This window comes from Pecten maximus, chromosome 17 (genome assembly GCF_902652985.1).
Source record: "Pecten maximus chromosome 17, xPecMax1.1, whole genome shotgun sequence".
NCBI classification, from domain to species: Eukaryota; Metazoa; Mollusca; class Bivalvia; order Pectinida; family Pectinidae; genus Pecten; species Pecten maximus.
This window is the reverse complement of record NC_047031.1, coordinates 10,894,991-10,909,260: the sequence shown is the minus strand read 5'-3', so window position 1 is coordinate 10,909,260 and position 14,270 is coordinate 10,894,991. Positions and strand designations below refer to the sequence as shown.

General features: G+C 39.1%; 1 protein-coding gene across 1 annotated transcript in view; it reads left to right on the top strand.

Annotated features, from left to right (window-relative positions):
• LOC117315480 (CDC42 small effector protein 2-like) overlaps nucleotides 1–14,270 on the top strand; it is a 71,030-nt gene that overhangs the window by 44,901 nt on the left and 11,859 nt on the right. Inside the window, exon 2 of the mRNA XM_033869684.1 lies at nucleotides 1,855–1,926. Coding sequence (XP_033725575.1) covers nucleotides 1,873–1,926 — 54 coding nt within the window. The 5' untranslated portion in view covers nucleotides 1,855–1,872. The remainder of the gene's footprint in view (nucleotides 1–1,854; nucleotides 1,927–14,270) is intronic.

The window sequence follows — 14,270 nt, the reverse complement described above, 5'->3', positions numbered from 1 at the left end:
AAATTATATGGTCCCCACCCCCCAGGGGCCTGAGGGGCAGGGCTAAAATGGGTCAAATTGACTAAAACTTCAAAAATCTTCTTCTCTATTCTCAGATATGGTGGAATCAAATACTCTTCTTAAATGGAAGGGTCTTAAGGTACTTTACCAAAATTGTGAATTTTATGACCCTTGGGTCTCACGTTTGTCCCTGGGGAGGGGGTAAAATTTACTATAGTTTATATAGGGAAATCACATTTTTGACTATAATTTGTTTGATTGCGATTGGAATTCATTCTAACTTGGTTAACATTATCAGCATTGGATGACAGCTTAATGGTATACAGCTGTTGGCCCTGACTGACCCCTAGGGGCTGATGGGTTGGGCCAAAAAGGGTCAATTAAATTAACTGAAATATTTCAAATTTCTGGTGACCGTTAAGGCCCATAGGCCTCTTGTTCTTTTTACAATGTAACGGATAAAATCAATACCTGATTAGTTCTGTCATATATTAACATGTAAAATACAACTTTTATAATTGTTCATGAAGATTCCTCGTCTCGCTTTTAACAAACCGTGCATTGGTATGACAAATGAAGCATCACAGTTCCACCATCTTGAATCCTATTAGTACGTCTCAGGAAACGAACCATGTGGACCGGTTCGGTTCTACTAGTATGCCGTGTCCCATTACGAGTACAGCAGATTCGTACCGGTACAACTGGTTTGAACCCGATAAAGGAATGCACGGAATGGCATGTTCTATCACTGAGTATTCCGAACTATTTTCTGTGCAAATTATTATGCTTGCTTCCTGGTTTGTGAGGGTAACTCTTATACGCATTATACACACTCTTGATGCGACATTGGAAAGTCTCCTTTAGCTCTTGGGCTGATAAAAATTCCTCTAGGCCATCAAATACTGTTCTTAGTCTCGGATTTTCCAGTTTGAAATCAATAAGTGAAATCTCCGATTGTTTTTAGATTTGCTACTTGAAATGAAAGAGGAATACTTCTGATTGGTTTGTCATTTTTGAGAAATAGGCCACAAAAATGGCCGTGCTGGTTGAGTTGGTTGAAGTGATTATGAGGCGAAACAGAATGTTAGCATGTTTCCGCAACAAAGATACGATAGCAATAAAGAGGTTGCATGTGTTAAATCAGTCGATAGTGAAATGCTTGCACAAAGTATATATATAACATGAACTTGCAATTCAACAAGTCACCGAAACAGATAAGGGAGGCCAATTCATCGGGTACAATGAAGGTTCCGAGAGGAGTTTCTTCTAACGAAAGTTGTCAGATCTCTAATTAGGATACAGATCAGATAGTTATTACACAGGGAGAAAAAAAGGGATTAAATTGAGTACAATTTAAAAACCAAAATAAACTGGGAGAGTAATTCACAGGAATGTATACGCGATGTGGTTAATCAAGAAACACGACGGACATCATGGATTAATCGTTCTAATAATTAAACTTAATCATAGTATGCCAGTTCAAGTGAGGTTTAAAAACGTTATTCTTCATGATCACAACTTTAACGTAAACACAGCTTTTATATTAAATAAAATTCTTTAAAGACTGATAAAACAATCATGAAGGTACTTAAAAACAATAAAAATGTCTTCTTATTACATGCCATTTTATATTTATATAATATTTGCTTTTTTCCTGTATTTCAATCCCTCATGCACAGCACCTATGAGTGGCCTCGACAGAACTTTGATCCTGTTAAATGTATTTTATATAAAGTTTTGATATATTGAATAGGGTTTTATACACATCCTGTTGTTTAAACATCCTTAATTGTTTTCAGATAAATTATCTTCTGAAGATATGTTTATATTTATCTTTTTGTGTTGTCTTTTCAGGTTGTTGGGCTGGCTGAAATGGGCGACACTCTATTTTGTTTTACATGCTGTATTGCAGAACAACCACAACCAGTAAGTTATGTACAACACATCTCCAGTTTACACCCACTCAGTTACAACACATCTCCAGTTTACACCCAGTCAGTTACAACACATCTCCAGTTTACACCCAGTCAGTTACAACACATCTCCAGTTTACACACAGTCAGTTACAACACATCTCCAGTTTACACCCACTCAGTTACAACACATCTCCAGTTTACACCCAGTCAGTTACAACACATCTCCAGTTTACACCCACTCAGTTACAACACATCTCCAGTTTACACCCAGTCGGTTACAACACATCTCCAGTTTACACCCACTCAGTTACAACACATCTCCAGTTTACACCCAGTCAGTTACAACACATCTCCAGTTTACACCCAGTCAGTTACAACACATCTCCAGTTTACACCCAAGTCAGTTACAACACATCTCCAGTTTACACCCAGTCAGTTACAACACATCTCCAGTTTACACCCACTCAGTTACAACACATCTCCAGTTTACACCCAGTCAGTTACAACACATCTCCAGTTTACACCCAGTCAGTTACAACACATCTCCAGTTTACACCCAGTCAGTTACAACACATCTCCAGTTTACACACAGTCAGTTACAACACATCTCCAGTTTACACCCAGTCAGTTACAACACATCTCCAGTTTACACCCACTCAGTTACAACACATCTCCAGTTTACACCCAGTCAGTTACAACACATCTCCAGTTTACACCCAGTCAGTTACAACACATCTCCAGTTTACACCCAGTCAGTTACAACACATCTCCAGTTTACACCCAGTCAGTTACAACACATCTCCAGTTTACACCCAGTCAGTTACAACACATCTCCAGTTTACACCCACTCAGTTACAACACATCTCCAGTTTACACCCAGTCAGTTACAACACATCTCCAGTTTACACCCAGTCAGTTACAACACATCTCCAGTTTACACCCAGTCAGTTACAACACATCTCCAGTTTACACCCAGTCAGTTACAACACATCTCCAGTTTACACCCAGTCAGTTACAACACATCTCCAGTTTACACCCAGTCAGTTACAACACATCTCCAGTTTACACCCAGTCAGTTACAACACATCTCCAGTTTACACCCAGTCAGTTACAACACATCTCCAGTTTACACCCAGTCAGTTACAACACATCTCCAGTTTACACCCAGTCAGTTACAACACATCTCCAGTTTACACCCAGTCAGTTACAACACATCTCCAGTTTACACCCAGTCAGTTACAACACATCTCCAGTTTACACCCAGTCAGTTACAACACATCTCCAGTTTACACCCAGTCAGTTACAACACATCTCCAGTTTACACCCAGTCAGTTACAACACATCTCCAGTTTACACCCAGTCAGTTACAACACATCTCCAGTTTACACCCAGTCAGTTACAACACATCTCCAGTTGACACCCACTCAGTTACAACACATCTCCAGTTTACACCCAGTCAGTTACAACACATCTCCAGTTTACACCCACTCAGTTACAACACATCTCCAGTTTACACCCAGTCAGTTACAACACATCTCCAGTTTACACCCACTCAGTTACAACACATCTCCAGTTTACACCCAGTCAGTTACAACACATCTCCAGTTTACACCCACTCAGTTACAACACATCTCCAGTTTACACCCAGTCAGTTACAACACATCTCTAGTTTACACCCAGTCAGTTACAACACATCTCCAGTTTACACCCAGTCAGTTACAACACATCTCCAGTTTACACCCAGTCAGTTACAACACATCTCCAGTTTACACAGTCAGTTACAACACATCTCCAGTTTACACCCACTCAGTTACAACACATCTCCAGTTGACACCCACTCAGTTACAACACATCTCCAGTTTACACCCAGTCAGTTACAACACATCTCCAGTTTACACACAGTCAGTTACAACACATCTCCAGTTTACACCCAGTCAGTTACAACACATCTCCAGTTTACACACAGTCAGTTACAACACATCTCCAGTTTACACACAGTCAGTTACAACACATCTCCAGTTTACACCCAGTCAGTTACAACACATCTCCAGTTTACACACAGTCAGTTACAACACATCTCCAGTTTACACCCAGTCAGTTACAACACATCTCCAGTTTACACACAGTCAGTTACAACACATCTCCAGTTTACACCCAGTCAGTTACAACACATCTCCAGTTTACACCCACGTCAGTTACAACACATCTCCAGTTTACACCCAGTCAGTTACAACACATCTCCAGTTTACACCCACTCAGTTACAACACATCTCCAGTTTACACCCAGTCAGTTACAACACATCTCCAGTTTACACCCAGTCAGTTACAACACATCTCCAGTTTACACCCAGTCAGTTACAACATATCTCCAGTTTACACACAGTCAGTTACAACACATCTCCAGTTTACACCCAGTCAGTTACAATCACATCTCCAGTTTACACCCACTCAGTTACAACACATCTCCAGTTTACACCCAGTCAGTTACAACACATCTCCAGTTTACACCCACTCAGTTACAACACATCTCCAGTTGACACCCACTCAGTTACAACACATCTCCAGTTTACACCCACTCAGTTACAACACATCTCCAGTTTACACCCAGTCAGTTACAACACATCTCCAGTTTACACCCAGTCAGTTACAACACATCTCCAGTTTACACCCAGTCAGTTACAACACATCTCCAGTTTACACCCAGTCAGTTACAACACATCTCCAGTTTACACCCAGTCAGTTACAACACATCTCCAGTTTACACCCACTCAGTTACAACACATCTCCAGTTGACACCCACTCAGTTACAACACATTTCCAGTTTACACCCAGTCAGTTACAACACATCTCCAGTTTACACCCAGTCAGTTACAACACATCTCCAGTTTACACCTACTCAGTTACAACACATCTCCAGTTTACACCCACTCAGTTACAACACATCTCCATTTTACACCCAGTCAGTTACAACACATCTCCAGTTTACACCCACTCAGTTACAACACATCTCCAGTTTACACCCAGTCAGTTACAACACATCTCCAGTTTACACCCAGTCAGTTACAACACATCTCCAGTTTACACAGTCAGTTACAACACATCTCCAGTTTACACAGTCAGTTACAACACATCTCCAGTTTACACCCACTCAGTTACAACACATCTCCAGTTGACACCCACTCAGTTACAACACATTTCCAGTTTACACCCAGTCAGTTACAACACATCTCCAATTTACACCCAGTCAGTTACAACACATCTCCAGTTTACACCTACTCAGTTACAACACATCTCCAGTTTACACCCACTCAGTTACAACACATCTCCATTTTACACCCAGTCAGTTACAACACATCTCCAGTTTACACCCACTCAGTTACAACACATCTCCAGTTTACACACAGTCAGTTACAACACATCTCCAGTTTACACCCAGTCAGTTACAACACATCTCTAGTTTACACCCACTCAGTTACAACACATCTCCAGTTTACACCCAGTCAGTTACAACACATCTCCAGTCAGTTACAACACATCTCCAGTTTACACACAGTCAGTTACAACACATCTCCAGTTTACACCCAGTCAGTTACAACACATCTCCAGTTTACACACAGTCAGTTACAACACATCTCCAGTTTACACCCAGTCAGTTACATCACATCTCCAGTTGACACCCACTCAGTTACAACACATCTCCAGTTTACACCCAGTCAGTTACAACACATCTCCAGTTTACACCCACTCAGTTACAACACATCTCCAGTTGACACCCACTCAGTTACAACACATTTCCAGTTTACACCCAGTCAGTTACAACACATCTCCAGTTGACACCCACTCAGTTACAACACATTTCCAGTTTACACCCAGTCAGTTACAACACATCTCCAGTTTACACCCAGTCAGTTATAACACATCTCCAGTTTACACCCAGTCAGTTACAACACATCTCCAGTTTACACCCAGTCAGTTACAACACATCTCCAGTTTACACACAGTCAGTTACAACACATCTCCAGTTTACACCCAGTCAGTTACAACACATCTCCAGTTTACACCCAGTCAGTTACAACACATCTCCAGTTTACACTCAATAAGTTACAACACATCTCCAATTTACACCCAGTCAGTTACAACACATCTCCAGTTTACACCCACTCAGTTACAACACATCTCCAGTTTACACCCAGTCAGTTACAACACATCTCCAGTTTACACCCAGTCAGTTACAACATATCTCCAGTTTACACACAGTCGGTTACAACACATCTCCAGTTTACACCCACTCGGTTACAACACATCTCCAGTTTACACACAGTCAGTTAAAACACATCTCCAGTTTACACCCAGTCGGTTACAACACATCTCCAGTTTACACCCACTCAGTTACAACACATCTCCAGTTTACACACAGTCAGTTACAACACATCTCCAGTTTACACCCACTCGGTTACAACACATCTCCAGTTTACACCCAGTCAGTTACAACACATCTCCAGTTTACACCCAGTCAGTTACAACACATCTCCAGTTTACACCCAGTCAGTTACAACACATCTCCAGTTTACACCCACTCGGTTACAACACATCTCCAGTTTACACCCACTCGGTTACAACACATCTCCAGTTTACACACAGTCAGTTAAAACACATCTCCAGTTTACACCCAGTCGGTTACAACACATCTCCAGTTTACACCCACTCAGTTACAACACATCTCCAGTTTACACACAGTCAGTTACAACACATCTCCAGTTTACACACAGTCAGTTACAACACATCTCCAGTTTACACCCAGTCAGTTACAACACATCTCCAGTTTACACCCACTCAGTTACAACACATCTCCAGTTTACATCCAATAAGTTACAACACATCTCCAGTTTACACCCACTCGGTTACAACACATCTCCAGTTTACACCCACTCAGTTACAACACATCTCCAGTTTACACACAGTCAGTTACAACACATCTCCAGTTTACATCCAATAAGTTACAACACATCTCCAGTTTACATCCAATAAGTTACAACACATCTCCAGTTTACACACAGTCAGTTACAACACATCTCCAGTTTACATCCACTCAGTTACAACACATCTCCAGTTTACATCCAATGAGTTACAACACATCTCTAGTCAGTGTTTTTGTTCCCATTATTTTTCAGCCTCCCGTGGCTTTTGAGTTGGGAAAATTCATTGACATTTTTAGAAATTTGGGAAAATACCAAATTGCAAAAAAAAAACCAGTACTGATTTTGTCAAATGAATTTATTAATATATAGTTCACCATGTTTTCAGCACTATTAAAGTAAACATCACTTGCTACAAAAAGAACACATTATAAGTGGTTTAAAATCATCATGTGCCCATAATATGCCAGCATGGTGAGATATGACTTGTTGCTAGTAAAGTTCTGAATTTGTTGTTTTAATCCTTTTAAAAGATCAACAAGTTCCTCTTAATCAGTCAACAAAAGCTCCTTGTTCAAGTGGCAAATCCCAGTAAGAATGAGTATTCATACCATGCATTGATCACTGCACTCTGACAGGGTATAAGAAATCCCTCCTACTCAGTTTACAGCCGATAATGTAGCAAGCCCCGCACAAGGTGGTTGTATGTACACATATTTTTGAGTAGAATACATATCAATATATAATTTGGATAATTACTATCAGTATCCTTATTAATGTGTCACTAATTCTAACAAGAACTTCATGTTTTTTTTAGTCGGTCATTTGTGTAGTACAGTCGAATCTGTATTAAGCGACCACTCAAGGGTATTTGGTTTTACTATGTCTGCATCATCTGAGCGCTTGAAATCACTGACATCTTATTACAAAGCGTTTTAAAGATCAAGATCTAAAACAACAAAGATTGCACGCCTCTAGGCCTACGGGATGATGTTACATGTATGAAGTGATAATGTTCATATTAGTTAGGTTTGGAAAATACTTTATGGCTTCGGAAGTCGCGATGTTATCAATAACACAATGTCAGAATAGGTAAAAGAAACATTTAAAAAAAAAATTTTCAACTTTAATAATTGGGAAACTCCATTGAAATTTTGGGAAAATACAGCATTTTTGGCCTTGGGGAAACAGCCGATATTCGGCGGTAAAACAGGCCAAACAAAAACACTGCTAGTTTACACCCAGTCAGTTACAACACATCTCCAGTTTACACACAGTCAGTTACAACACATCTCCAGTTTACACCCAGTCAGTTACAACACATCTCTAGTTTACACCCACTCAGTTACAACACATCTCCAGTTTACACCCAGTCAGTTACAACACATCTCCAGTTTACACCCACTCAGTTACAACACATCTCCAGTTTACACACAGTCGGTTACAACACATCTCTAGTTTACACCCACTCAGTTACAACACATCTCCAGTTTACACCCAGTCAGTTACAACACATCTCCAGTTTACACCCAGTCAGTTACAATACATCTCCAGTTTACACCCAGTCAGTTACAACACATCTCTAGTTTACACCCACTCAGTTACAACACATCTCTAGTTTACACCCAGTCAGTTACAACACATCTCCAGTTTACATCCAATAAGTTACAACACATCTCCAGTTTACATCCTCTCAGTTACAACACATCTCTAGTCAGTGTTTTTGTTCCCATTATTTTTCAGCCTCCCGTGGCTTTTGAGTTGGGAAAATTCATTGACATTTTTAGAAATTTGGGAAAATACCAAATTGCAAAAAAAAAACCAGTACTGATTTTGTCAAATGAATTTATTAATATATAGTTCACCATGTTTTCAGCACTATTAAAGTAAACATCACTTGCTACAAAAAGAACACATTATAAGTGGTTTAAAATCATCATGTGCCCATAATATGCCAGCATGGTGAGATATGACTTGTTGCTAGTAAAGTTCTGAATTTGTTGTTTTAATCCTTTTAAAAGATCAACAATTTCCTCTTAATCAGTCAACAAAAGCTCCTTGTTCAAGTGGCAAATCCCAATAAGAATGAGTATTCATACCATGCATTGATCACTGCACTCTGACAGGGTATAAGAAATCCCTCCTACTCAGTTTACAGCCGATAATGTAGCAAGCCCCGCACAAGGTGGTTGTATGTACACATATTTTTGAGTAGAATACATATCAATATATAATTTGGATAATTACTATCAGTATCCTTATTAATGTGTCACTAATTCTAACAAGAACTTCATGTTTTTTTTAGTCGGTCATTTGTGTAGTACAGTCGAATCTGTATTAAGCGACCACTCAAGGGTATTTGGTTTTACTATGTCTGCATCATCTGAGCGCTTGAAATCACTGACATCTTATTACAAAGCGTTTTAAAGATCAAGATCTAAAACAACAAAGATTGCACGCCTCTAGGCCTACGGGATGATGTTACATGTATGAAGTGATAACGTTCATATTAGTTAGGTTTGGAAAATACTTTATGGCTTCGGAAGTCGCGATGTTATCAATAACACAATGTCAGAATAGGTAAAAGAAACATTTTTAAAAAAAATTTTCAACTTTAATAATTGGGAAACTCCATTGAAATTTTGGGAAAATACAGCATTTTTGGCCTTGGGGAAACAGCCGATATTCGGCGGTAAAACAGGCCAAACAAAAACACTGCTAGTTTACACCCAGTCAGTTACAACACATCTCCAGTTTACACACAGTCAGTTACAACACATCTCCAGTTTACACCCAGTCAGTTACAACACATCTCCAGTTTACACAGTCAGTTACAACACATCTCCAGTTTACACACACTCAGTTACAACACATCTCCAGTTTACACCCAGTCAGTTACAACACATCTCCAGTTTACACCCAGTCAGTTACAACACATCTCCAGTTTACACCCACTCAGTTACAACACATCTCCAGTTTACACACAGTCAGTTACAACACATCTCCAGTTTACACCCAGTCGGTTACAACACATCTCTAGTTTACACCCACTCAGTTACAACACATCTCCAGTTTACACCCAGTCAGTTACAACACATCTCCAGTTTACACCCAGTCAGTTACAATACATCTCCAGTTTACACCCAGTCAGTTACAACACATCTCTAGTTTACACCCACTCAGTTACAACACATCTCTAGTTTACACCCAGTCAGTTACAACACATCTCCAGTTTACATCCAATAAGTTACAACACATCTCCAGTTTACATCCTCTCAGTTACAACACATCTCTAGTCAGTGTTTTTGTTCCCATTATTTTTCAGCCTCCCGTGGCTTTTGAGTTGGGAAAATTCATTGACATTTTTAGAAATTTGGGAAAATACCAAATTGCAAAAAAAAAACCAGTACTGATTTTGTCAAATGAATTTATTAATATATAGTTCACCATGTTTTCAGCACTATTAAAGTAAACATCACTTGCTACAAAAAGAACACATTATAAGTGGTTTAAAATCATCATGTGCCCATAATATGCCAGCATGGTGAGATATGACTTGTTGCTAGTAAAGTTCTGAATTTGTTGTTTTAATCCTTTTAAAAGATCAACAATTTCCTCTTAATCAGTCAACAAAAGCTCCTTGTTCAAGTGGCAAATCCCAGTAAGAATGAGTATTCATACCATGCATTGATCACTGCACTCTGACAGGGTATAAGAAATCCCTCCTACTCAGTTTACAGCCGATAATGTAGCAAGCCCCGCACAAGGTGGTTGTATGTACACATATTTTTGAGTAGAATACATATCAATATATAATTTGGATAATTACTATCAGTATCCTTATTAATGTGTCACTAATTCTAACAAGAACTTCATGTTTTTTTTAGTCGGTCATTTGTGTAGTACAGTCGAATCTGTATTAAGCGACCACTCAAGGGTATTTGGTTTTACTATGTCTGCATCATCTGAGCGCTTGAAATCACTGACATCTTATTACAAAGCGTTTTAAAGATCAAGATCTAAAACAACAAAGATTGCACGCCTCTAGGCCTACGGGATGATGTTACATGTATGAAGTGATAACGTTCATATTAGTTAGGTTTGGAAAATACTTTATGGCTTCGGAAGTCGCGATGTTATCAATAACACAATGTCAGAATAGGTAAAAGAAACATTTTCAAAAAATTTTTTCAACTTTAATAATTGGGAAACTCCATTGAAATTTTGGGAAAATACAGCATTTTTGGCCTTGGGGAAACAGCCGATATTCGGCGGTAAAACAGGCCAAACAAAAACACTGCTAGTTTACACCCAGTCAGTTACAACACATCTCCAGTTTACACACAGTCAGTTACAACACATCTCCAGTTTACACACAGTCAGTTACAACACATCTCCAGTTTACACCCACTCAGTTACAACACATCTCCAGTTTACACCCAGTCAGTTACAACACATCTCCAGTTGACACCCACTCAGTTACAACACATCTCCAGTTTACACCCAGTCAGTTACAACACATCTCTAGTTTACACCCAGTCAGTTACAACACATCTCCAGTTTACACCCAGTCAGTTACAACATATCTCCAATTTACAACCAATAATTATAAGTTACAACACTTATAAAATTTACTGTTAATTAGACTTTGTTTATTGATTGTGCTATGTACAAATCAGAGTTTGATTTCTCTCCAAGTAATCATGTTCACCTAGGAAGCCCTACACACATTTTAGATTTTGAATTTCACATACAGTTACAGCTGTTTTTAGCTCACCTGGACCGAAGGTCCAGTGAGCTTATGTCATGGTGCGTCGTCTGTCTGTCCGTCCGTCAACATTTGCTTCAAATCACTACTAGTCAAAAAGTCCTTATTGGATTTTAACCAAATTTAGTAAGAAACATCCTTGGCAGAAGGGAATAAGATTTTGCATAAATGGTGACTCCCAAGGGCTGGAGGGGCGGGGCTCAATAGGGGAAATAGAGGTAATTCCTTCAAATCGCTACTAGTAATAAAGTTATGAATGGATTTGAACCCAATTTGGTCAGAAACATCCTTGGGGGAAGGGGAACAGATTTTGCATAAATGGTGACTCTGACCCCCGAAGGAGCGGGGCCCCATAGGGGAAATAGAGGTAATTCCTTCAAATCGCTACTAGTCATAAAGTTATGAATGGATTTAAACCCAATTTGGTCAGAAACGTCATCGGGGGAAGGGGAACAGATTTTGCATAAATGGTGACTCTAACCCCTGAGGGGCCAAAGGGGCGGGGCCCAATAGGGGAAATAGAGGTAATTCCTTTCAATTGCTACTAGTCATAAAGTTATGAATGGATTTGAACCCAATTTGGTCAGAAACATCCTTGGGGGAAGGGGAACAGATTTTTCATAAATGGTGACTCTGACCCCCGAGGGGCCAAATGGACGGGGCCCAATAGGGGAAATAGAGGTAATTCCTTTAAATCGCTACTAGTCATAAAGTTATGAATGGATTTGAACCCAATTTGATCAGAAACATCCTTGGGGGAAGGGGAACAGATTTTGCATAAATGGTGACTCTGACCCCCGAAGGGGCAAAGGGCGGGGCCCCATAGGGGAAATAGAGGTAATTCCTTCAAATCGCTACTAGTCATAAAGTTATGAATGGATTTGAACCCAATTTGATCAGAAACATCCTTGGGGGAAGGGGAACAGATTTTGCATAAATGGTCTCTCTGACCCCCCAGGGGCCAAATGGGCAGGGCCCAATAGGGGAAATAGAAGTAATTCCTTTCAATTGCTACTAGTCATAAATTGATGAATGGATTTGAACCCAATTTGGTTAAAAACATCCTTGGGGGAAGGGGAACAGATTTTGCATAAATGGTGACTCTGACCAACGAGGGGCCAAATGGGCGGGGCCCCATAGAGCAAATAGAGGTAATTCCTTCAAATCACTACTAGTCATAAAGTTATGAATGGATTTGAACCCAATTTAGTCAGAAACATCCTTGAGGAACGGGGAACAGATTTTGCATAGTCGTAAAGTAATGAATGCATGTTCTAAAAACAATTCCTAAGGTCTGTCAGACCCTTAGAGAGTCTGGACTTTGTTATTTCTTTAAAGCAGTTGGGATCCCCACACTATAACCATATTATTCTCTTTTATTTCTTCCAAAATGAAGATTTTATAAACAGAATAAATACATAAGTGTATATACGAATACATTTGAATGACATGCATGTAGGAATAATTAAATGTGCATAATTTTTTACAAATGGAATTAATAATAGACTGGTGCATTATAGACGATTAGTGGTACTATGTACATAATCTACGATAATATGTCTCTAAAAACAGACATTACATTTAAGGTGCATTCGCATGTCACTTTCTAGACATATATATTTCACATACTCATATATTATATTACTATAATTAATAGATTACACTTTAAATCATACATGCAAACTGTAATACAGGCTCCATGGGCCTCTTGTTTAATTGAACAATCAGCTTTAGAAAAAATCAGGTAATTACAACAATAAATTTGACATGTTGAATTAATGTTAATAATACGGGACACCTGAGACACATAATTACATGAAATTTGTGTTCCCAGTTTTTAGTATGTGTATAGCTTGTATAATGGACCAGGATAATAACACAACTGTAATGTACCACTTACGGTATAAGTGGGGATAACGTAAGGAATGACAATATATATCCAGAACTATGCATATTTAATGTTGGTTTATTCAACAAAGAAATACAAATGACTCTTTTGAAATTTTGATTCTGGATGACAATTTTACAAATGCAAATAAAGTTATTATTGGTTTGGACACCTGTCAATTTAAACAATGTTTTTGATTATTGGTAGACACATTTATTGGTAGACACATTCATACTTGCCAACTTTCCCGATTTAGTCGGGAATTTCCCGATTCCAGACTCCCTGATCCGTTTCCCGATTGTATAGATAAAACATAGGGTATTCTCCCGATTTTTGAGAATATGTCTTGATAACCCCATATGGAGCCCCTATTCATCTTGTTAGTTTCACTTAGGCCTATGGCAGGTAACGCTTGCTGGCTGGTGAAAGACAAATGTGTGGGGCATTGGTCAGATACTGACCTGCTCACAGACCGTAACGAAATTCTGACACTTCACTGACTGCAAGAGTGACAATACCACGATAGATAAACAATTAATTAAAACCAATTAAGCTGAGGACGCCTGGTGATTGTTTTGTAGCAGATCAATCATGGTTGATTAAACGCTTGCAAATGGCTTCGTATACTGCCTTTGATGTCAAGCGCATAAATGACCTCTACTTGACAGTAAACAGACACCGTAATATCTCAGACAGAAAAAGTGAAAATAACACTGGCAATGTTATCAACGGAGTATTGAATGTGACAGATTACTTATTGAAATGTTAACTACATTTAAACA